Here is a 24,712-nt window from a genome sequence, read left to right as displayed (position 1 = left end):
GCATTTCTGGCCTCCTCAGTTCATTGGTGAACACACATACAAAAAATATCATTTTGGGTTCTTGTTGGTTTATTTTCCTTGAGAGGGTTCTCTGTGTAGACCTGGCTGTCTAGAATTTACTCTGTAGACCAGGTTGGACTTGAAATCAAAAGATCCACTTGCCTCTGCCGCCTGAGTGCCGGGATCAAAGGTTGCACTACCACTGCCTGGTATAAATAGGTATGTTTAAAGGGGAGGCTGCTTGTGGAACAAGGGCTCTGAGAAGCCCAGCTGGTAAAGCATTTGCTGTACAAGCCTGATGACCTGAGTTTGATTCCCAGAACCGACAAAAAGTATAAGGCGAGAACCGGGGGCCTCCAGAGGCCAGGAGCAGGCATCAGAGCTCCTGGAACTGAAGGAACAGAGGGCTCCAAACTGCTGTGTATGCACTGGGAACTGAACCCTGGTCCTCTGGAAGAACAACCAGTGGTGGTCACTATGGTGCACACTCGCTCATATTCTCATGTGCTCGCTCGCTCTCTCCTCTCTCTCTCCCAAGTTATATTTTTATTTATGTATTTATTTTGGTTTTTCTAGACAGGGTTTCTCTGTGTAGCCTTGGCTGTCCTGGACTCACTTTGTAGACCAGGCTGGCCTCAAACTCACAGTGATCCACCTATCTGCCTCTGCCCCGAGTGCTGGGATTAAAGGTGTGCGCCACCACCGCCCAGCTATATTTTTAAAAATTGAATTCCTATCTGACCCTGCATGATGCTAGTACACTAAGTTGTGCTGTAGCTGGAAATATGTGCACTGTCAACAATGACAACAAAATGGCGAGCCAACTGCAAGCTGCACAGTAATTCTATACAAGACCTCTTTTTTTAAAGTTCATGACTGGTTGCTTTGAGAAACATTTCCATCTTGAGTTCCCAGGAAAACAGAACTTTCCATAACAAAAGGGGTATCCCCAGGGGGACCAGGGTCCCCTGCTTCCGAGTGCTGTGCTCTCTCCTGCTCCTGTGTCTGCTCTGCACTGCCTTTTGCTGGAATCTCTTGGTCTTCCAAGTCTACAGGTTTATCAGGAGCGGACGCTGCAGCTTCATCTTCATTCTCCTGAAGAAAGCTGCAAATCATGTTGGGTCTATAGGCGAAATTATTATCCTTCATCTGTAGCCATTCTACGCCATCTAATGGAGCAGGAGGCACAGGACCAAAAAGAAACAGAAAGAGAAAAGTCAGTTAAGTGTAGTGTTTTGTTTTGGTTTTTTTTCCTTAACCGACAGCAAATGTGGGACAAATGAAGAGCCTTCACAGGACTGGTGAGGATGTAAATTTGCATAACTCAGAGAGCAGTATGGAGATCTACTTGTGGTACAGTGACAGTGGAAGTCATTAAAGTCAGTATGGTACAGTGATACTTGCACATCTATGGCCTGTACTAGTCACAACAACAAAATACAGAACCATCATAAAGATCCGCCAACAGACAGACAGATGTAGGGAGGATATAGCTTTGCATGCCTCGGGTTCCTATCTTAACTAGACCAAGCACTTTTAAAAAAAATTTCATTTTGGCTGGGCAGTTGTGGCACATGCTTTAATCCCAGCACTTGGGAGGTATAGGCAGATAGATCTCTGTGAGTTCAAGACCAGGTTGGTCTTGAACTCCAGAGATCCGCTTGCCTCAGTTGTTGGGATTAAACACATGCACCACCATGCCCAGCTTAAATGGTTTATGTTTATGTTATGTATAAAATTTTGTTATCTTTATTTTTGAGACAGGGTTTCACTATATAGCCCCGGTTGTGTACATCAAGACTGGCCTCAAACTCACCAAGATCTGTCTGCTTCTGTGTCCCAAGTGCTGGGTTTAAAGGCAAGGGCCACCTTGCCTGGCCTATTTATTTGCTTGTTCATTTAATATCTGTGGGGCTTTGAAGAAAACTTGGTGGGTCAAAGTGCCATGAGTTTGAGTCCCAGAACCCATAGTGGGGGACAGAACTGACTCCCCAAAGTTGTCCTCTGACATCCACATTTGTACAACACGCTGCTGCTAATAATAAAGAATTATAAACTTTAATTTTTTTATGTATTATGTGTGCGTATATGTCCATAGGTGTATAAAGGCCAATGGTAGACATGGAGTGCCTTCCTTAATCACTCTGCACCTTATCTGTGAGACAGGGTCTCTCACTGACCCTGGAGTCCATTGGTCCAGCTGGGCTGCCTGAGCAGCACGCTTTCCTCCTGTCTCCACCTCCCCACTGCTGGGATCATAGCCCAGGCCACGGCAAGGGTGCTAAGGGCTGAGGCAGTACCCCAGCACCTAGAAAGAGTATCTCTAAAATGGTAGTGCATGCCTGCCATCCCAGTGCTAGGGAGGTGAGGGGAGTAGGAAGATCAGAAGGTATAGAAGATCTTATCCTCCACACCCAAAATGTGGAACATATACAATACATAATGTCATTTTATTTAGCTATAAATAAGAATTAAAGTCAGGCAGTAGTGAGGTACACCTTTACTCTCAGCACTTGAGAGGCAGAGGCAAGGCTAGCCTGGTCTATAGAGCAAGTTCCAGGACAGCCAAGGCTACACAGAGAAACCCCCCTGCCTTGAAAAACAAAATCCAACAAACAAAAAGAATCACACTGACACATGTAGGAAAATGAATGCAACTAGAACTCACTATGCTAAGCCAAAGAAGCTGGAGGAGAAAGACACGTATTGCATGCTTGCCCCCTCGTACGTGGGTTCAGATGTAAATGTCAGTTAGGCCATGAAAGTAGCAAAGGGACGATAAGGAGTCATAAACAGAGGAGTAAGGAGAGTAGCAGAAGACAACGGGAGCCTGTGGCATGAAGGCAAAGGCTCTCAGCCTGCCTCCCCAGTGCTGGCCAACACGCCATGAGCCACACCTCATAGACATAAACTTTATATACAGTTTATTAATACGGTATCTCTATAAAATACAAGGAATATCCTGATAGTAAAGCATCACTGCCGAAGTCTACACACAACATCAACTACTTTTTTTTTTAAGATTTACTTATTTATTATGTATAATATTCTGCCTGCATGTACACCTGCATACCAGAAGAGGGCACCAGAGCTCATGACAGATGGTTGTGAGCCACCATGTGGTTGCTGGGAATTGAACTCAGGACCTCTGGAAGAACAGCCAGTGCTCTTAACCTCTGAGCCATCTCTCCAGCCCATCAACTACTTTCTTTTGTGTGTGTATGTATGAGTCAGGATGTTTTAGTTTTTGAGACAGGGTTTGAGCTCAAACCTTCCTTCCACTTGCCAAGTAGATGAATCTGGCCTTGAACTCTTGATCTTTAGCTGCCTTCCCCCACCCTCCAAAGCACTGAGATCACAAGCTTGTGTCATCAAATCCTGCTAATACTAGGCATGCCCAGGCCTCCTCACACATGCTAGAAGTACCTTCTAGAACTAGGCAGGCCCAGGCCTCCTCACACATGCTAGAAGTACCCTCTAGAACTAGGCAGGCCCAGGCCTCCTCACACATGCTAGGCGAACACTTAGCTGTATTTCCAGCCCAAGAGCTAGAATGGAGGTTACGAACCTATGTTTTCTTCTCCTTCCTTCTTTTCTGTCAGAAGAGTCCTTGTCATGCTGAGCTTCTTCATCGTGTGGCATTTGTATTTCAGCACGGTCTTATCAGTCCCTTCCGGATCCACTAGGACAGAAAATGGTATTACACAGCCTCATGCCACCAAATTAACGACTGACGTTAAGGGACTTAGCCTCCACTGCTTCCTATAGAAACAGCACAGGAAGTTCACGCTATAATTCACTCCTGTCCGACACGCAAAGAAATGACAGATAACCCTATCACCCGAAGGTACAACAGGACTCAGACACAAACAGCTTTAAGGACAGAAATACGAAAACAAAGAGTTTAAAGCTCAACAAGCAAGGTAGACTCAGGCCCTAACACAGGAAATGGAGGTCAGGAGTTGGCCTGCTGAGCAAGGTGTCTACAATTCCATCGCCCGAATGAAGGACCAAAATCAAATGCCTGACTTGAAGCTGGAGGCTTAGGTGGGGATGATCCCACCTAGAAAAGCTGAGATGCCAGCATGGTAGCACATGCCTGTAATCCCAGTACTCGGGGAGGCAGAGGCAGGAGGATCTCTGAGAGAGGCCAGCACGGTGTACAAAGCGAGTCTAAGCCAGCCAAGGCTATACAGAGAAACCCTGTCTGGGGGGTGGGGGAGGCAGGAGGACTATTGAGTTCAAAGCCAGCCTGAGCTACAGCTGACTTGCAACAAGAAAACAAAATAAAAAACAAAAAGCAAAACACACAGTATAAAGCCGGGCACTGCCTCCCAGCACTGGGGAGGCAGAGGCAGGTGGATCGATGTGAGTTCGAGGCCAGCATGGTATACAAAGTGAGTCCAGGACAGACAAGACTACACAGAGAAACCCTGCCTTGAAAAACAAAAAACAGGGGCTGGAGAGATGGCTCAGTGGGGCTGGAGAGATGGCTCAGTGGTTAAGAGCACTGACTGCTCTTCCAAAGGACCCGGGTTCAATTCCCAGCACCCACATGGCAGCTCACAACTGTCTGTAACTCCAAGATCTGACACCCTCACACCAACGCACATAAATTAAAATTAAATTTAAAAAAATTAAAAAAAAAAAAAAAAAAGAAAAGAAAAACAAAAAACAGGGCTGGAGAGATGGCTCAGAGGTTAAGAGCACTATCTGCTCTTCCAGGGGTCCTGAGTTCAATTCCCAGCAACAACATGGTGGCTCATGACCATCTATAATGAGATCTGGTGCCCTCTTCTGGCCTGCAGGAGCATATGCAGATAGAGCACTGTATATATAATAATAAATAAATCTTAAAAACAAACAAACAAAACACACAGTATATTTGAAATAATGTGTAGAAAAAGTGAGTCTTACCACGTTCAACACCTTCTTCAAATATAACACAGGTCCCAAGAGTATCTGTGGGACAATGTGAAGACAAATTAGGAAAGCCCGCAGAAGCACGTCGCTGAGAGCCGTATGAAAAAGGCATGCCTGGTATCACCCTACCTTCATACTCCCCAGCAAACACGTAGCTGTCCACTTGCAGGATGGGCCTCTCGGTATCAATTCCCTATAACAGATTAAAGGACAAAAATAATACCACCACTAAAAAATGCCCTTGGAAGCCGGGCGTGGTGGCACACGCCTTTAATCCCAGCACTCGGGAGGCAGTGGCAGGGGGAATCACTCTGTGTTCGAGGCCTGCCTGGTCTACAAAACGAGTCTATGACAGCCAAGGTTAACACAGAAAGACTCTGTCTCGAAAATCAAATAAATAAATAAATAAGCAAGCCCTTGGGGCCAGCAGGTGATGAACACACCTATAATCCCAGCAATCAGGGAGGCAGAGGTGGCAGATCTCTGTGAGTTCGAGGCCAGCCTGGTCTACAAAGGGAGTCTACGACAGCCAAGGCTACACAGAGAAACCCTGTCTTGAAAAGTCAAAAACTAAAACCCACCATACTGCCCCTCCCCCTTGGGTGACGGTGATGACAATTTCTCTAGAACCCCTTACAGTACTAGAACCAAAATGGTGACCAACTGAGCCACAGGTCTAGCCAGGACCTCCTGTTCTCCCTCCCCATTTCCTTTTCCTTTTCCTTTTTTCCCGAGACAGGGTCTCTCTGTGTAGCCTTGGCTGTGCTGGACTCGCTTTGTAGACCAGGCTGGCCTAGAACTCACAGAGATCCACCTGCCTGTGCCTCCTGAGTGCTGGGATTAAAGGCGTGCGCCACCGTGCCCAACTTCCTTTTCTCTATATAATGTCAAAGTTCTTGTCAGCCCTTGAAGATTATCTGCTCTTTCCAACATGGCCACATTGATTAAATCTCCCTTATCCCCTACTCATCTTTGTTGGGTTTTTATTTTACCTGGCTTCTTTTCTCTTTCTTTGGATTTTGAGACAAAGTTTCTGTTTCCTGGCTGTCTGGGAACTCATTTGATAGACCAGCCTGGTCTTAAACTCAGAGATCCTCCACTTTCTGCCTCCTGTGTGTTGGGTGAAATTAAGAGTGTGTGCCACCATGCCTGGGTGGAATTTTTTGTTGTCGTTTTAAGACAGGGTTGCCCTATATGGGTCTGTCTGTCCTAGAACTTGCTATGTAGACCACATTGACCATCTCTGATTGGCATGTTGGGGTAGGTGGATGACACTAGCCTGCAGAAGTATTAGGAAGCAGGGAATTTGCCCAGAAGTTTTGATAATTTCCCTCTTTTGTTTTTGTTATGTTTGAGACAGAGTTTCTCTGTGTAATAGCCCTTACTGTCGTGGAACATACTCTGTACACCAAGCAGGCCTTTAACTCAAAGATCCGCCTGCCTCTGCCTCCCGAGTGCTGGGATTAAAGGGGTGTGCCCCCACCGCTACCAGGCAGTAATCTCATCTTTCTTTAGGTTTCTGTTGTTGTTTTTTAAGACAGGGCTTTCTGTAGCTCAAGCTGCTCTAGAATTTACTTTGTCATTAACGATCCGCCTGCCTTAGCCTCTCCAGCGCTGGCATTACAGCTGTGTCCCAGGACAGCCTACCCTGATGCTGTTTCTTGTGAGTGGTGTGTGAAGGATGAGGGACAGGTGTCAGCAAAAAAGACACCCCAAAGGCACTGCACAGCAGGTAACGCGAGTGTTGGGCACCTGGCCTGGCAACGCTGCATACATATCCACACTTACACACAGTCTGGGTCCAGACTAGGCCTAGTAGAGAAAAAGCAGGCTAGGTGAGGCTTTTGTCCAAGAATTCCCCCAAAAGTTTGATACAAAAAGTTACCTCTGGCTCTTTAGCTCCTGCCACACATTCCGGCAGTGAAGCAGTGAGGCATTCCCCAGTTCCCTGTTCTTCTGGAACGGTCCTTACGTGTTCACTGCTTTGTACAGTGAAAGGAACATATCTATCTTTGTGGACAAATGCGTCATCTTTCACCCTGTTTTAACTTTTAAAAAATCTACAGCATTCCCCGAACTCTAAGACTCACCAAAATCTTGCATTTATTTTCACACTTGGAGAGAAAGTCTGAATCAATTATTCCTGACAATTCTACCAGCACAAACTGCTCCTAGTGGAAGAAAGAAAAGTTAAAAACTTGTGCTGATAGCAAGCAAGAGACTAAACAGAAACGCTCCAAACCCCAATTTAACGGTGCCACTTTTGTGAAAACTGTAACTAGATTCAGGTGGAAGCCAATTACCTGCAGCCCATACCATCTTTCTAGGATGGGAAAAGTATAACTGGAGTTAGACCTCCCCCGTGGTCTTCTCCAGCTCTGTCTCCCGGCCTCCCTCCCGCCATCCGCAGCTCGGCCTCCCTTCCCCAGCCGGGAATGGAACAACCATGATCGGCGACGCTGCGGGCTTTCGACCCGCACTTACAACCTCTTCTATCTCCTCTTCTTCCTCCTCTTCCTCCTCCTCCTCTTCATCCTCCCAAGTGGGATCCATCGTCGCTGCTACTGCCCGCGAACTCGGAGACTCCATCACTGGCCACGCCCACCCGCAGCCGCCATCTTGCATACGGGCACCGACGTCCTGCATCCGGCCCCTGCGGCGCACGACGTACCCACGCCTTGCCAGGAAGCAAGATGGCGGCGCCAGGCTTCAGCTGTGGTCCCTCATGGAGAAGCCGAGTTTAGGAAATTAAGAATTTTTTTTGTCCTCCTTTTGAGAACGTGGCTCTCATAGAGCTCAGGCTATCCTGAACTCAGAAGTAGCTAAGGATGAACGGAATAGCTCCCTCCACCTTCCAACCCAGCTGGCTGAAAGTCTGAATCTTGAAAACAAAGCTTAGCATACGTTGCCTGCCGCAATTAAGACTAAAGACCCAACTGGAGCCAACTTAATGGTGGCATACAGACACCTTTCTTCTCAGCAAATTAAGGAGGTTGAGGTGGGAAGATTAATTCAAGTTCAAGGCCAGGACACCTACAGAGCTTCAGGTGCATGATACGTTACCGAATGTTATTTTGGGGAGACAGGGTAGACTCCGGGATGCGCGGGGGGGAGGGGGGAAGCACAGGGAGAAAATAGTCTCAAACAACAAAATGCAACCTTGAGAAGTCTCACACACCTTTATCTTTAAGCTGGTCCGGAAGTGGTTTTGCTTGGGAACCGAAGACACTAACGTCTGATTGGCTGTCGTGTGTAATATGTTAATTAAGAACGATTTAAAAAAAAGTTTCTTTACAATTCATAAGTATTCAAAATGATTCCCCCCCCCCCCCAGAGTTTCACGCAAAAACCACTTTGAAGGTGCACGCTTGCGGTATTACTTCGGAGAGAATTCTACCGGGGGGCGGGGCAGCATGTCACCACTAGCTGAGAGTGAGCTGCCCGATGTGACTGCGCAGCGGCAGGCCCTGTTTCGCTAAGACTATACTTTCAGGGATCATTTCTATAGTTGGTTACTAGAGAAGTTTCTCTGACTGTGTAGAGCACCCGAAACCACGAGGAAGAGACGCAGTGCTCTCCCCTGAGCGTGAAGCCGGCTCTCGGTGCTGCTTCCTGCAGCTGCTGTTAGCCATTGATGATCGTTCTTCTCCTCCTCTGGAGGAGCGAGAGGGGGAGAGCGCAGTCTGAGTGGTTTCTTCTTTATTCTTAGTCCAATATCAGCTCAAATACTTTTTTGTACCTTAAGTTCTTGATTCTTTTGGTACTCTTCAGCAATGTTTCTCTGTCTTTGTAAGTTTTGTGTACAAAGCCTTTCCTCAAACTCACAAATGTACGACTTCAACGGTTCAAGAGATGTTTAAAAAAAAAAAAAAAAACAAACCTGTTGTGTCCTATTAAATAGTCATATGTGAAGTAAACTAGGCCTTCTGCAGGCATAGTTGGAGCCACTTGGCTGGGGAAAATCTATGATGAGGTCCATTAACCTGAATTAGCAAGGACAGGTAAAGGCTTCAGAAACAAGATTTATGTTTTCTTTTGTGTTTCAAGACAGGGTTTCTCTCTGTAGCCTTCACAGTTTAAGACTTGCTGTCTAAACCAGATTGGCCCCCAAACTTGGAGATCCACCTACCTGTGTCCCCAAGTGCTGGGGTTAAAGGCACCTCCACCAGGATCCATTTATGTATCTTCAAGTGTGGTATTGCTCGCACTATTAAAACTTCCCACTGGGAGGCGACCAGTGATTTAACAATCTGCTCCTTGACCTCTAAGGTGAAACTATATAAAGAAGATCCTCTTGAAGGCGCATGCCACAACCACCAGGATGGCTTTTTTGTTTGTTTGTTGTTTGCTCGGGTTTGAGTTTTTTGAAACAGGCTTTCTCTGTGTAAAAGTCTGGCTGTCCTGAAGCTCGTTTTGCCCGTGCTGGAATTAAAGAAATGCACTACCAGGGCAGGCTGAGGAATATGTTTCATAGCACAATTCTAGTCAAAGAACCTTTAGGGTTAATATCTTGTTTCAGGAATGAACAATTTTGCACCTAGGTAAAAGTTTATAATCAGGGGCAGTAACTTTTTGTTATTCTGTTTTAAACGTGTACCTTAACTGGATGAGGAAATGAAATGCAAGGCTAGGAGTGTAGGTTGGTGGTAGATCACTTGCCTGGGACCTTCCAAACCCTTGGTCCTTGCCTGGAGGTGCCGGCTGGCACACACTTTTACTCCCAGCACTTGGGGCCAACATGCAACTGTTGAAGAAATAAAAATTCAAATTTCAGCCGCATCACAGTGAGCTGGAAGGCTTCTCCAGATCCCTGAAGCCCAGGGATCGAATTCTGGAAAGTCCAGTGCAGGACAGACAGCAAATTCTACCAAGTTCCCAGGTCATAGTGATGCTCTGGTCTAAGGAACCCAATTTAAAACAAACAAACAAAAACCTCTACTAGAGCTGGGCGTGGTGGCTCACACATCTTTAATTCTAGCATTCCCGAGACAGAGGCAGGTGGATCCCTGTGAGTTCAAGGACAGCCTGGTCTAGAAAGTGAGTCCAGGACAGCCAAGGCTACACAGACAAACTTGTTTTAGGAAAACAAAAACTACTAAATCATAAAAACAGTAAACAGCCGTTTGCCAGGCGCCAGGTACAACAAAACTCTGAGAGCACACTAAACATTCCATTTTGCTAGAGAGTAATAATTGTTCTGAAAATAAAATTTAATTCTTTATTTTTATGTGGATAGGTGTTTTGCCTGCATTATGGTCTATATACCACACATTAAAACATAATTAGCTGAGTGTGGTGGCACACGCCTTTAATCCCAGCATTTGGGACACAGGAGCAGATGGATAGATGGATCTCTGTGCCTCTGAGACCAGACTGGTTTACATAGTGAACTCCAGACCTGCTAAGGGAGCATAGTGAGACAGTTTTTAAAAGGAGGCGGGGGAGGTGGAGGAGATCATAGAATTTGCATAACCATTTAAGATGCAAGGGTGTATGTGAAATTTCTCTGAGTCCAGCTGCTAAGGGATGTGGCTCAGTTAACAGAGTTCTTGTCTAACTAATGCAGAAAGCCCTGTGTTCATCCCTGGCAGCACATAAATAGGGTGTGTCAGGTGCATGCCTGCAGTCTCAGAGCTCTGGAGGAGGCAGGACAACCAGATGGCCAAGGTCATCTTTGGCAACATGGAACCAGCTACATGAGACCCTCCCTTTAAAAATGTCTTTATATTCTCTGAGGTGTGAAGATAAAGACTTTAGGCTGCTTACAGGAGACTGAGGCAGGAGCAGCCAAAGTTCAAGGTCAGCCAGGTGGCTGAGCTAGACTCTGTCTCAGAAGAAGAGTGAGGAGCTATGGCTCAGAGGAGAGTATAGCCTAGCCACCTGAAGACCTGGGTTCAGTCCGCAGAACCTGAAATTAAACAGGGAGACAAAAGAGCTCGGGATATCATGATGGCCTTTGTAGTGAGAGGAGCACAACATATCAGCATCTTTGATGTGTGGTAGTGTCTGTGGGACTTGCCTCCTCCTTGGATGACAGAAGCAGATGAGGAAAAGAAAAAATAAGCTGGGTGTGGTAGTGTACACCTGCAGTCCCAGACTCAGGAGACTGAGGCAGAAGGATGACAAAAAGGCCAGCCTGGGAAACTTACCCTTATCCAGACTCTCTTGTTGCTGTTGTTTGTTTTGGTTTTGGTTGTGGTTTTGGTTTTTTGTTTTGCAGACAAAAATTCTCACTGTTGCCTTGGCTGTCCTAGACTCGCTTTCTAGACCAGGCTGTCTTAGAACTCACAGCGATCCACCTGCCTCTGTCTCCGGAGTGCTGGGATTAAAGGTGTGCACCCTGTAGTCCCAGCACACAGGGAGGCAGAGGTGGATCTCTGAGGATGAGGCCAGCCTGGTCTACAAATCAAGTCCAAGACAGCCGAGGATACACATAGATACCCTGTCCCCTGTCTTTAAAAAAAAAAAAATCTAATGTTTATTGAACATGTCATATATTCTCAAGACTACGCTATTTAAATATTATTTAAAATACAATACACAGCCAGGCGTGGTAGGGCACACCTTTGATCCCAGCACTCAGGGGAGAGAGAGGCAGATGGATCGCTGTGAGTTTGAGGCCAGCCTGGTCTACAAAGCAAGCAAGACCAGGTGAGCCAAGGCTAACAGAGAGACCCTGTCTCAAAAACCAACCGACCAAACAAAAACATGTATTTAAAAGTTTACTTTCATAGCTGGAGAGATGGCTCAGACGTTAAGAGCACTGGCTACCCATCCAAAGGTCCTGAGATCAATTCCCAGCAACTACATCGTGGCTCACAATCATCTATAATGAGATCTGGTGCCCTCTCCTGGTGTGCAGCCAGACATGTATGCAGAACACGGTATACATAATTAATAAATATTATTTTTTAAAAAAGGTTAATTTCAGCTAGGCATGGTGGCCCACAGCCGTAACCCCTGCAGCTGGGGAGGCAGAGGCAGCTGGATCACTGTGAGTTTGAGGCCAGCCTGGTCTACAGAGTGAGTCCAGTATAGACAGGGCTGTTACACATAGAAACCCTGTCTCGAAAAACCTTTTAAAAAGAACTTTTTGTTTTTGTTTTAATTTCATTTATTACCAGTGTGTATGTGTACCCGCAGTGTAGCACATGTGTTTGAGTTCTAGCCTGGAACAATTCAGATGTGGATGTCAGAAGACAACTTCCTGGAAAAGTTTCTCTCTTATTTTTACATGGATTCCAGGAATAGACCTCGGGCCATCAGATGTTCCCAAATATATTTACTCTCTAAGTCTAAACCTCTTGAGGATTACTGTCTCAAAGTTAAAAAAATAATTAAAAAGAGACTGGGCATGTGGCACATGGCTTTACTCCCAGCACTTGGGAGGCAGAGGCAGGTGGATCTTTGTGAGTTCCAGGCCAGCTTGGTCTACATGCAAGTTCCAGGACAGCCAGAGCTGTTACACAGAAAGACACTGTCTTGAAACAATCAAAAAAATAAACATAAACATAAACATAAAAAGAGCTGGTCCAGGGGCAGTTGAAGATGGGAGTCAGTTGGTAGATGCTTTCATAGAATTCAAGAAGTCATAGGATCAAGTCTCGGCGCCGCATACAAACAGGAATGATGGTTGGATCAGAAGTTCAAGGTCAGCTGAGCAGGAGGGAGCACGCCTTTAGTCTCAAGCACTCGGGAGGCAGAGCCAGGCAGATCTCTGACCTCAAGGCCAGCCTGGTCTACAAAGTAAGTCCCAGACACTCAGGGCTACACTGAGAAACCCTGTCTCAAACAAAACTAAACAGACAAAGAGTAAAGGAAGAAAGCACTCACCACCATGCAAGCCTAGCGAACTGAGTTCAGTCGTGGAAGGAAAGAGCTGACTCCACAAAATTGTCCACTGCCCTTTACATATGTGCTGTGGGATTTGTGCCCCTCCACACATGCAGCACACACACACAGTATTTTTTTTTAAGACCTGAGATTAGACTCAGGGGTTAAAAACACCAAATTCAGGGGCTGGAGAGATGGCTCAGAGGTTAAGGACACTGACTGCTCCTCCAGAGGTCCTTAGTTCAATTCCCAGCAACCACATAGTGGCTCACAACCATCTATAATGTGATCTGATGCCTTCTGGCCTGCACGTGTACATGCAGGCAGAGCACTGTATGCATAATAATAAATAAATCTTAAAAAAAAAAAACAAAACACCAAGCTCAGTCCCCAGCACTCATCTACCTGCAGCTCCAGCTCAGTAGATATGACACCTTCTGGCCTCTGAGGACATTTGCTTGCATGAGGTACACATAAACTTACTCTGGAACACACACAGAAATATAAATAGAAAATTATTATTATTATTATTTTGATACAGGATTTCTCTGTGTTAATTTGTCTGTCCAGGACACCCTTTGTAGACCAGGCTGGCCCGGGACTCAGTGATCCACCTGCCTCTGCCTCCCAAGTACTGGGATTAAAGGCCTGAGCCACTACAGGCCAGCTTATTATTGGTTTTTCAAGACAGGGTTTTCTGCCTGGTAAGGTGGTGCATGCATTTAATCCCAGCACTTCGGAGGCAGAGGCAAGTGGATCTCTGTGAGTTCCAGACCAGCCTGGTCTACAGAGTGAGTCCAGGACAGCCAAGGCTACACAGAGAAACCCTGTTGAAATACCAAAACAAAAAAAACCAGGGTTTTCCTCTGTAACCTTGGCTGTCCTGGAACTTGCTCTGTAGACCAGTATAGCCTCGAACTCACAGAGATCAGCCTGCCTCTGCCTCCCTTGGTGCTAGGATTACAGGCCCGCTCCACCAATGTCCAGCTTATTTGTTTTGGGGTTTTTTGTTTTGTTTTGTCTTTGGTTTTTTTTTGTTTGGTTTGGTTTGGTTTAGTTTGTTGAAACAGGGTTTCTCTGTCTAGCCTTGACTATCCTGGATTTGCTCTGTAGACCAGGCTGGATGTTTAGCTTATTTACTCATTTTTACATGCATTGGTATTTTGTCTCCATGTATGTCTGGGTGAGGGTGTCAGATCTTGGAATTACATACAGTCCTGAATTGCCATGTGGGTGCTAGAATTGAACTCAGGTCCTCTGGAAGAGCAGTCAATGCTCTCAACCACACAACTATCTCTCCAGGCCTTGCTGTCTTAATTTTTAGTAATAAATATACAGAAAAGATTCAAGTGGGGTTGAGGGAGAAGGAAGATGAGTCCCCAGTTGTGAGCCTGAGAGTCAGTTCAGGTGTGTAGCATTGGCAACATGAGGTAGTTTGCCTCAGTTGTTTGTCCAAACAGATAAAAGGATGATTAACCAGGCCAGTGGTTTTCATGGGTGGTTCCCAGGGCATTGTATTCAACCCTAGCTGGGATTATGCCAATAATGCAAACTTTTAGGCCCTACCCAAGAATACTACATTAAAAAAAATCCCAAGAAGGCCCATATTGGTGCCTGAAATTCTCCAGGACTTGTTGATGCTCCGTTAGGTTTGAAACCCGCGTAAGGTCAAGTCACGCTTGTTCATTCCTTACTTGCACAAGAACCGGGACATATGGGACCCAGCCCGCTGGCTGTGGGGAGAAAGGTTGGACATTGGCTACAAAGAGGTTATGAGTAAACTGAAGTTATGAGCAGGCAGAGGCTGTGACTAAATGGGGTGATTGGCTCATAGCCACAGGGAGAGAAGGGCGGGGACACACACCCTCACAGCAGTCAGGAGAAACCCAGAAACCCAGTCTGGAAACGTGCATGAGGCCTGCCCATTTCCTTGCATTCCCAGCCATATTGTTGCTGTTAGCTTCCTCTAATAATATTCTCTTTTATTTTGGTTTTTGAAGACAAGGGTTTCTCGCCGAGCACCGTGGCACACTCCTTTAATCCCAGCGCTAGGGAGGCAAAGGTAGGCAGAGGTGAGTTCAAAGCCAGCCTGGTCTACTAATCGAGTCTAGGATAGCCAAGGCTACACAGAGAAACCTTGTCTCAAAAAAATCAAAAAAAGAAAAAAGAAAAAAAAAGACAGGGTTTCTCTGTGTAGCCTTGGCTTTCCTGGAACTCACTCTGTAGACCAGGCTGGCCTTGAACTCCTAGAGATCCACCTGTCTCCACCTCCCAACTGCTGAGATTAAAGGCGTGGGCCACCACTGTCCAGCTCCTGCAGACTCTTAGCTCACAGCTGTGAAAGATACTTTTCGTCAATGGAGGTAGCCTAAGGGAATCTATATTCTTGGCGTTAAAAATAAAAATGTAGTTATGTATATGTGTGTGGTAGGGTACATGCATGTGAGTGCAGGTCCTGAGGATGCCAGAAGAGGTGGTCAGATTCCCTGGAGCTGGAGTTACAGGTGCCGTGAGGGGCCTGACATGGTGCTGGGAACTGAGCTTGAGTCCTCTACAAGGCCACACAGTCTTAACTACTCTCTCCAGGTCCTGAATCTGTGGACTTTTTTTTTTTTTAATTATTAAAGATTTGCATATAAGTGCTCTATTTTCATGTGTGCCTGCAGGCCATAAGAGGGCCTTAGATCCCATGACAGATGGTTGTGATCCACCATGTGGTTGCTGGGAATTGAACTCAAGACCTCTAGAAGAGCAGGCAGTGCTCATAACCAGTGAGCCATCTCTCTAGAGGGAATCTATATTCTTAAAACCAGAAAATATGATATAGTTCCAAAGCAGATTGAGCAGAAGCATAAAGTTAATTAAAAGAACCATTAATTTCTTAAGTATAAATTTTACGTTTTATTTTTCTGACACTGGGTCTCATGTAGGTATGTGGTTTAGGTTGGCCTTGAACTTCTCACCCTCCTGTTTCCAGGCTGATGCAGCGATGGGGATTGAACCTAGCGCTTCAGACTTCCTGAGCAAGCATCCTACCCACTGGGCTACATCCCGAGCCCTGTGTGTGTCCTTGTGTCTGTCCAGCATGTGAAGGCAGAGGACAACAGTAAGTGACTTCTCTCAGGAAGCCCGCCCACCTTGGTTGTTCTTAACTTTCATTCCATTTTATATTATTTGTGTGCACAGGGGCATATACCACAGCACAGGTGTGGAGGTCAGAGGTCACCTTGCAGGGGTCAGTACACTATTTGCAGGACATTCACCCCAGAAAGCAAACTTGTCAGGCTTGGCAGCAGGTGTCTTTGCCTGCTGAGCCATCTCAGTAGCTCCACCCACTCTGTCTTTTTTTTTTTTTTTTTTTTTTTAATTTTATGTGCATTGATATTTTGCCTCTGTCTGTCTGTGTGAGGGTGTCAAATCTTGGAGTTACAGACAGTTGTGAGGAGCCATGAGGGTGCTGGGAATTGAGCCCAGGTTCTTTGGAAGAGCAGCTAGTGCTTTTAACCACTGAGCCATCTCTCCAGTCGTTCCCCCCCACACACCCCCACTTTGTCTTTTTCAGACAGAATTTGTCCTTAGGACCAGGGGGCTTGCCAATTACAGTAGGCTGGTTTGCCAGTGAGCCCCGACATCCTGTATATGCCTCCCCAGCACTGAGATTACAAGGACATGCCAGTATGCACAGCTTTTTGTTTGTTTGTTTTTGTCTTTGAAAACTCTCTATGTGGCTCTCATGGAGCTCAGGCTATCCTGAACTCAGAAGTAGCTAAGGATGAAGGGAATAGCAGCCTCCACCTTCCAACCCCGCTGGCTGAAAGTCTGAATCTTAAAAACAAAGCTCAGCATACATTGACTGCTGCAGTTAAAACTAGAGACCCAATTGGAGCCAACTGGAATGGTGGCATACAGACACCTTTCCTCTCAGCAAATTAAAGGGTTTGAGGCGGGAAGATTAATTCAAGTTCAAGGCCAGGAGACCTACAGAGCTTAGGGTCCATGATACATTACCGAATGTTATTTTGGGGAGACAGGGTAGTATCCGGGATGCGCTAGGGAAGCGGGGAGCACAGCGAGACAATAGTCTCAAACAACAAGATGCAACCTTGAGAAGCCAATCCGGCCTTTATATATATAAATATATCCTTTATATTTATATATATTTTTTGGGGGGGGGAGGGGTCTTTTGAGACAGGGTTGCTCTGTGTAGCCTTGGCCATCCAGGACTCACTTTGTAGACCAGGCTGGCCTCGAATTCACAGCGATCCGCCTGCCTCTGCCTCCCCAGTGCTGGGATTAAAGGCGTGCGCCACCACGCCCTTCCAGACCTTTATCTTTAAGCTGGCTTGGAAGTAGTTTTGTTTGGGAACCGAAGACACTAGCATCTGATTGGCTGTCGTGTGTAATATGTTAATTAAGAAAGTTTTTAAAAACTTAAAAAAAAAAGAGGTTTCTTTACAATTCATAAGTATACAGAATGATTCTTTTTTTTTTTTTTCCGAAGTACCACGCAAACACCACTTTGAAGGTGCACGCTTGCGGTATTACTTCGGAGAGAATTCTACCGGGGGGCGGGGCAGCATGTCACCACTAGCTGAGAGTGAGCTGCCCAATGTGACTGCGCAGTGGCAGGCCCTGTTTCACTAAGACTATACTTTCAGGGATCATTTCTATAGTTGGTTACTAGAGAAGTTTCTCTGACTGTGTAGAGCACCCGAAACCACGAGGAGGAGACGCAGTGCTCTCCCCTGAGCGTGAAGCCGGCTCTCGGTGCTGCTTCCTGCAGCTGCTGTTAGCCATTGATGATCGTTCTTCTCCTCCTCTGGAGGAGCGAGAGGGGGAGAGCGCAGTCTGAGTGGTTTCTTCTTTATTCTTAGTTCAATATCAGCTCAAATACTTTTTTGTACCTTAATCTCTGGATTCTTTTGGTACTCTTCAGCAATGTTTCTCTGTCTTTGTAAATTTTGTGTACTTAAGCCTCTCCTCAATCTCAGAGACTTGCAAGTCAGTTATTATCCGACAAATGTACGACTTCACCGCTTCAAGAGATTTTTTTTTAAAAACAAGCTGTTGTATCCTATTAAATAAGTCATATGTGAAGTAAACTAGACATAGTTGGAGCCATTTGACAGGGGAAAATCTATGATGAGGTCTATTAACCTGAATTAGAAAGAACAGGTAAAGGCTTCAGAAACACGATTTGTGTTTTGTTTTGTGGTCACTTTTCTGTTTTAAGACAGGGCTTCTCTCTATAACCTTGACTGTATAACTTGCTGTCTAAACCAGACTGACCTCCAACTCGGAGATCCACCTGCCTCTGTCCCCAAGTGCTGGCTTTAAAGAGGCACCTCCTCCAGGCTAGATTCAAGTATTTTCACCTGTGGCATTGCTGGCACTGTTAAAACTTCCCACTGGGAGGCGACAAGTGATTTAACAATCTGCTCCTTGACCTTCAAGGTGAAAGTATAAGAAGAAGATCTTCTTGAAGGCGCATGCCACAACCACCAGGATGGTTTTGTTCTTTGTTGTTTGCTTGGGATTGGGTTGGGGTTGGATTTGGGTTTTTTGAGACAGGCTTTCTCTGTGTAACAGTCTGGCGGTCCTGAAGCTCGTTTTGCCAGAGCAGGAATTAAAGAAATGCACCACCAGGGCAGGCTGAGGAATATGTTTCATAGCACAATTCTAGTCAAAGAACCTTTAGGGTTAATATCTTGTTTCAGGAATGAACAATTTTGCACTTAGGTAAGAGTTTATATTCAGCGGCAGTAAGTTTTTGTTATTCTGATTTAAACTTGTACCTTAATTGGATGAGGAAATGAAGTGCAAGGCTAGGAGTGTAGGTCGGTAGTAGGTCACTTGCCTGAGACCTTCCATACCCTTGGTCCTTGCCTGGAGGTGTCGGCTGGCACACACTTTTACTCCCAGAACTTGGAGCCAGGGCGCAAGTGTTGGATAAATAAAAATTCAAATTTCAGCCACATCACAGTGAGCTGGAAGGCTTCTCCAGATCCCTGAAGCCCAGGGATCTAATTCTGGAAACTCCTGTGCAGGGCAGACAGCAAATTCTACCAAGTTCCCAGGTCATAGTGATGGCTCTGGTCTAAGGAACCAAGTTTAAAAAAAAAAACAAAACACCACTAGGCGTGGTGGCTCACGCCTTTAATTCTAGCATTCCCGAGGCCGAGGCAGGTGGATCCCTGTGAGTTCAAGGCCAGCCTGGTCTAGAAAGCGAGTCCAGGACAGCCAAGGCTACACAGAGAAACCTGGTTTAGGAAAACAAAAACTCTACTAAATCATAAAAACAGTAAAGAGCTGTCTGCCAGGCACCAGGTACAACTAAACACTGAGAGTGCACTAAACATTCCAGCTTGCTAGAGAGTAATAATTGTTGTGAAAATAAAATTTAATTCTTTATTTTTATGTGGATAGGTGTTAGGCCTGCATTATGGTCTATATACCACACATTAAAACAAAAATAGCTGAGTGTGGTGGCACAAGCCTTTAATCCCAGCATTTGGGACACAGGAGCAGATGGATAGATGGATCTCGGTGCCTCTGAGACAAAACTGGTTTACATAGCGAACTCCAGACCAGCTAAGGGAGCATAGTGAAACAGTTTTAAAAAGGGGCGGGGGAGGTGGAAGAGATCATAGAATTTGCATAACAATTTAAGATGCAAGGGTGTATGTGAAATTTCTCTGAGTCCAGCTGCTAAGGGATGTGGCTCAGTTAACAGAGTTCTTGCCTAACTAATGCAGAGAGCCCTGCATTCATCCCTGGCAGCACAAACATAGGGTGTGGCAGGTGCATGCCTGCAGTCTCAGAGCTCTGGAGTAGGCAGCGGAACCAGATGGCCAAGGTCATCTTTGGCAACATGGAACCGGCTACATAAGACCCTCCCTTTAAAAATGTCTTTATATTCTCTGAAGTGTGAAGATAAAGACTTTAAGCTGCTTACAGGAGACTGAGGCAGGAGCAGCCAAAGTTCAAGGTCAGCCAGGTGGCTGAGCTAGACTCTGTCTCAGAAGAAGAGTGAGGAGCTATGGCTCAGAGGAGAGTATAGCCTAGCCCGCCTGAAGACCTGGGTTCAGTCTCCAGAACCTGAAATTAAACAGGGAGACAAAAGAGCTCGGGATATCATGATGGCATTTGTAGCGAGAGGAGCATAACACGTCAGCACCTTTGATATGTGGTAGTGTCTGTGGGACGTGCTTCCTACTTGGATGAGAGAAGCAGATGAGGAAAAAAAAAAATTAGCTGGGTGTGGTAGTTGTACACCTGCAGTCCCAGACTCAGGAGACTGAGGCAGAAGGATGACAAAAAGGCCAGCCTGGGAAACTTACCCTTATCCAGACTCTCTTGTTGTTGTTGTTTGTTTTGGTTTTGGTTGTGGTTTTGGTTTTTTGTTTTGCAGACAAAATATCTCACTGTAGCCTTGGCTGTCCTAGACTCGCTTTCTAGACCAGGCTGGCTTAGAACTCACAGCAATCCACCTGCCTCTGTCTCCAGAGTGCTGGGATTAAAGGTGTGCACCCTGTAGTCCCAGCACACAGGGAGGCAGAGGTGGATCTCTGAGGATGAGGCCAGCCTGGTCTACAAATCAAGTCCAAGACAGCCGAGGATACACATAGAGACCCTGTCCACTGTCTTTAAAAAAAAAAAAATCTAATGTTTATTGAACATGTCATATATTCTCAAGACTATGCTATTTATATATTATTTAAAATACAATACACAGCCAGGCGTGGTAGGGCACACCTTTGATCCCAGCACTCGGGGGAGAGAGAGGCAGATGGATCGCTGTGAGTTTGAGGCCAGCCTGGTCTACAAAGCAAGCAAGACCAGGTGAGCCAAGGCTAACAGAGAGAGACCCTGTCTCGAACAACAAAACAATAACAAAAACCATATATAAATAAATAAATAAATGTGTGCACAACCACACTCAGCTCCAGAACCTGTCTTTAATACAAAATACATGTGTGAGGTATGGTGGGCCACACCTTTTATCCCCTGCACTCAGGAGGCAGACAGGTGGATCACTATGAATTCAAGGCCAGCCTGGTGTACAAAGTGAGTCCAGGATAACCAAAAGCTACACAGAGAGACCCTGCTCAGAAACCAACCAAACAAACAAACAAACAAAAACATGTATTTAAAAGTTTAGTTTCAGAGCTGGAGACATGGCTCAGAGATTAAGAGCACTGGATGCTCATCCAAAGGTCCTGAGCTCAATTCCCAGCAACTACATGGTGGATCACAATCATCTAAAATGATATCTGGTGCCCTCTCCTGGTATGCAGCCATACATATATGCAGAACGCTGTATACATAATAAATAAATATTATTTTTTTCAAAAGTTTAATTTCAGCCAGGCATAGTGGCCCACAGCTGTAATCCCAGCAGCTGGGGAGGCAGAGGCAGGTGGATCACTGTGAGTTTGAGGCCAGCCTGGTCTACAAAGTGAGTGTAGTACACACAGGGCTGTTACACTGAGAAACCCTGTCTCGAAAAACCTTTTAAAAAGAAGTTGGTTTTTTTTTTTTTTATTTCATTTATTACTAGTGTGTATGCATACCCGCAGTGTAGCACATGTGTTTGAGTTCTAGCCTGGAACAATTCAGATGTGGATGTCAGAAGACAACTTCCTGGAAAAGTTTCTCTCTCTCTCTCTCTTTTTTTTTTTTTTTTTTTTTTTTTTTGGGTGGGTCGGGGGTTTAGAGACAGAGTCTCTCTGTGTTAGCCATGGCTTTCCTGGATTCGCTTTGTACACCATGCTGGCCTCGAACTCACAGCGATCTACCTGCCTCTGCCTCCCGAGTGCTAGAAGTAAAGGCATGCGACACCACGCCCGGCCTTCTCTCTTATTTTTACATGGATACCAGGAATAGACCTCAGGCCATCGGATGTTCACAAGTATATTTACTCTCTTAAGTCTAAGCCTCTTGAGGATTACTGTCTCAAAGTTTTAAAAAAAAAATTAAAAAAGACTGGGTATGTGGCATATGGCTTTACTCCCAGCACTTGGGAGGCAGAGGCAGGTGGATCTTTGTGAGTTCCAGGACAGCCTGGTCTACAGAGCAAGTTCCAGGACAGCCAGAGCTGTTACACAGAAAGACACTGTCTTGAAACAATCAAAAAAATAAACATAAACATAAACATAAAAATAAAAAGAGCTGGTCCAGGGGCAGTTGAAGATGGGAGTCAGTTGGTAGATGCTTTCGTAGAATTCAAGAAGTCATAGGATCAAGCCTCAGCGCCGCATACAAACAGGAATGATGGTCGGATCAGAAGTTCAAGGTCAGCTGAGCAGGAGGGAGCACGCCTTTAGTCTCAAGCACTCGGGAGGCAGAGCCAGGCAGATCTCTGACTTCTAGGCCAGCCTGGTCTACAAAGTAAGTCCCAGACACTCAGGGCTACACTGAGAAACCCTGTCTCAAACAAAACTAAACAGACAAAGTGTAAAGGAAGAAAGCACTCACCACCATGCAAGCCTAGCGAACTGAGTTCAGTCGTGGAAGGAAAGAGCTGACTCCACAAAATTGTCCACTGCCCTTTACATATGTGCTGTGGCATTTGTGCCCCTCCACACATGCAGCATATATCACACAGTATTTTTTTTTAAGACCTGAGATTAGACTCAGGGGTTAAAAACACCAAATTCAGGGGCTGGAGAGATGGCTCAGAGGTTAAGGACACTGACTGCTCCTCCAGAGGTCCGGAGTTCAATTCCCAGCAACCACATGGTGGCTCACAACCATCTATAATGTGATCTGATGCCTTCTGGCCTGCACATGTACATGCAGGCAGAGCACTGCATGCATAATAATAAATAAATCTTAAAAAAAACAAACAAACACCAAGCTCAGTCCCCAGCACTCATCTACCTGCAGCTCCAGCTCAGTGGATATGACACCTTCTGGCCTCTGAGGACTTTTGCTTGCATGAGGTACACATAACTCACTCTGGAACACACACAGAAATATAAATAGAAAATTATGATTTTTTTTTGATACAGGGTTTCTCTGTGTTAATTTGTCTGTCCCGGTCTCTCTTTGTAGACCAGGCTGGCCTGGAACTCAGTGATCCACCTGCCTCTGCCTCCCAAATACTGGGAATAAAGGCGTGAGCCACCACAGGCCAGCTCATTTTTCGTTTTTCAAGACAGAGTTTTCTGCCTGGTGAGGTGGTGCATGCACTTAATCCCAGCACTTGGGAGGCAGAGGCAGGTGGATCTCTGTGAGTTCCAGACCAGCCTGGTCTACAGAGTGAGTCCAGGACAGCCAAGGCTACAGAGAGAAACCCTGTTGAAATACCAAAAAAAAAAAAAAAAAAAAAAAAAAAAAGGTTTTCCTCTGTAACCTTGGCTGTCCTGGAACTTGCACTGTAGACCAGTATAGCCTCGAACTCACAGAGATCAGCCTGCCTCTGCCTCATTTGGTGCTAGGATTACAGGCCCGCTCCACCAATATCCAGCCTATTTGTTTTGGGTTTTTGTTTGTTTGTTTGTTTTGGTTTGGTTTTGGTTTTTGGTTTGTTGAAACAGGGTTTCTCTGTGTAGCCTTAACTATCCTGGACTTGCTCTGTAGACCAGGCTGGATGTTTAGCTTATTTACTCATTTTTACGTGCATTGCTATTTTGTCTGCATGTATGTCTGGGTGAGGGTGTCAGATCTTGGAATTACATAGAGTCGTGAATTGCCATGTGGGTGCTGGAATTGAACTCAGGTCCTCTGGAAGAGCAGTCAGTGCTCTTAACCACAGAGCTATCTCTCCAGGCCTTGCTGTCTTAATTTTTAGTAATAAATATACAGAAAAGATTCAAGTGGGGTTGGGGGAGAAGGAAGATGAGTCCCCAGTTGTGAGCCTGAGAGTCAGTTCAGGTGTGTAGCATTGGCAACATGAGGTAGTTTGCCTCAGTTGTTTGTCCAAACAGATAAAGGATGATTAACCAGGCCAGTGGTTTTCATGGGTGGATCCCAGGGCATTGTATTCAACATTAGCTGGGATTATGCCAACAATGCAAACTTTTAGGCCCTACCCAAGAATACTACATTAAAAAAAATCCCAAGAAGGCCCATATTGGTGCCTGAAATTCTCCAGGACATGTTGATGCTCCGTTAGGTTTGAAACCCACGTCAGGTCTAGTCACGCTCGTTTATTCCTTTCTCTCACAAGAACCGGGATGTATGAGACCCAGCCTGCTGGCTGTAGGGAAAGAAAGATTGGACATTGGCTACAAAGAGGTTATGAGTAAGCTGAAGTTATGAGCAGGCAGAGGCTGTGACTAAATGGGGTGGTTGGCTCATAGCCACAGAGAGAGAAGGGCGGGGCCACACACCCTCATGACAGTCAGGAGAAACCCAGAAACCCAGTCTGGAAACGTGCATGAGGCCTGCCCTTTTCCTCCCATTCCCAGCCATATTGTTGCTGTTAGCTTCCTCTAATAATATTCTCTTTTATTTTGGTTTTTCAAGACAAGGGTTTCTTGCTGAGCACCGTGGCACACACTTTTAATCCCAGCGCTAGGGAGGCAGAGATAGGCAGATGTGAGTTCAAGGCCAGCCTGGTCTACAAATGGAGTCTAGGATAGCCAAGGCTACACAGAGACACCTTGTCTCAAAAAATAAAAATTTAAAAAAAAAAAAAAAAAAAGGAAAAAAAAAGATAGGGTTTCTCTGTGTAGCCTTGGCTTTCCTGGAACTCACTCTGTAGACCAGGCTGGCCTTGAACTCCTAGAGATCCACCTGTCTCCACCTCCCAAATGCTGAGATTAAAGGCGTGGGCCACCACTGTCCAGCTCCTGCAGTACTCTTAGCTCACAGCTGTGAAAGATACTTTTTGTCATTGGAGGTAGCCTAAGGGAATCTATATTCTTAACTTTAAAAATAAAAATCTAGTTATGTATATGTGTGTGGTAGGGTACATGCATGTGAGTGCAGGTCCTGAGGATGCCAGAAG

The 24,712-nt window shown here is 45.7% G+C and overlaps 1 protein-coding gene and 2 non-coding genes across 3 annotated transcripts; 2 read left to right on the top strand and 1 right to left on the bottom strand.

Moving 5' to 3' along the window:
• Positions 1-674: 674 nt before the first annotated feature.
• On the bottom strand, positions 675-7,552 carry Gtf3c6 (general transcription factor IIIC subunit 6). Its single transcript, XM_051164465.1, has 6 exons — positions 7,411-7,552; positions 7,014-7,094; positions 5,053-5,116; positions 4,918-4,962; positions 3,569-3,682; positions 675-1,169 (listed from the first exon to the last, which is right to left on the bottom strand). Exons 1-6 carry the CDS (start codon positions 7,546-7,548, stop codon positions 871-873), a joined length of 741 nt encoding a protein of 246 aa, XP_051020422.1. The 5' UTR covers positions 7,549-7,552; the 3' UTR covers positions 675-870.
• An 848-nt stretch (positions 7,553-8,400) lies between these two features.
• On the top strand, positions 8,401-8,615 carry LOC127205421 (small nucleolar RNA U3). The gene has a single exon (XR_007832633.1). It is a non-coding gene; the product is annotated as a small nucleolar RNA U3 (small nucleolar RNA).
• An 8,783-nt stretch (positions 8,616-17,398) lies between these two features.
• LOC127205419 (small nucleolar RNA U3) lies at positions 17,399-17,613 on the top strand. The gene has a single exon (XR_007832632.1). It is a non-coding gene; the product is annotated as a small nucleolar RNA U3 (small nucleolar RNA).
• The last annotated feature ends 7,099 nt before the right edge of the window (positions 17,614-24,712 follow it).

This window comes from Acomys russatus, chromosome 21 (genome assembly GCF_903995435.1).
Source record: "Acomys russatus chromosome 21, mAcoRus1.1, whole genome shotgun sequence".
In the NCBI taxonomy this organism is placed as follows: Eukaryota; Metazoa; Chordata; class Mammalia; order Rodentia; family Muridae; genus Acomys; species Acomys russatus.
Note: the sequence above shows the minus strand (reverse complement) of the source record. Positions and strands in the feature narration are given on the sequence as shown.

Bases quoted from the DNA above. Each gene is read 5' to 3' on its own strand.
- Gtf3c6 (XM_051164465.1), bottom strand. From the start codon at position 7,548: ATGCAAGATGGCGGCTGCGGGTGGGCGTGGCCAGTGATGGAGTCTCCG. The intron at 5,117-7,013 runs GTGAGTCTTAGA...AATCTGTTATAG, and splicing joins AAAATAAATGCAAGATTTTG to GGAATTGATACCGAGAGGCC. The intron at 1,170-3,568 runs GTTCGTAACCTC...CTGCTCCATTAG, and splicing joins GGAAGGAGAAGAAAACATAG to ATGGCGTAGAATGGCTACAG.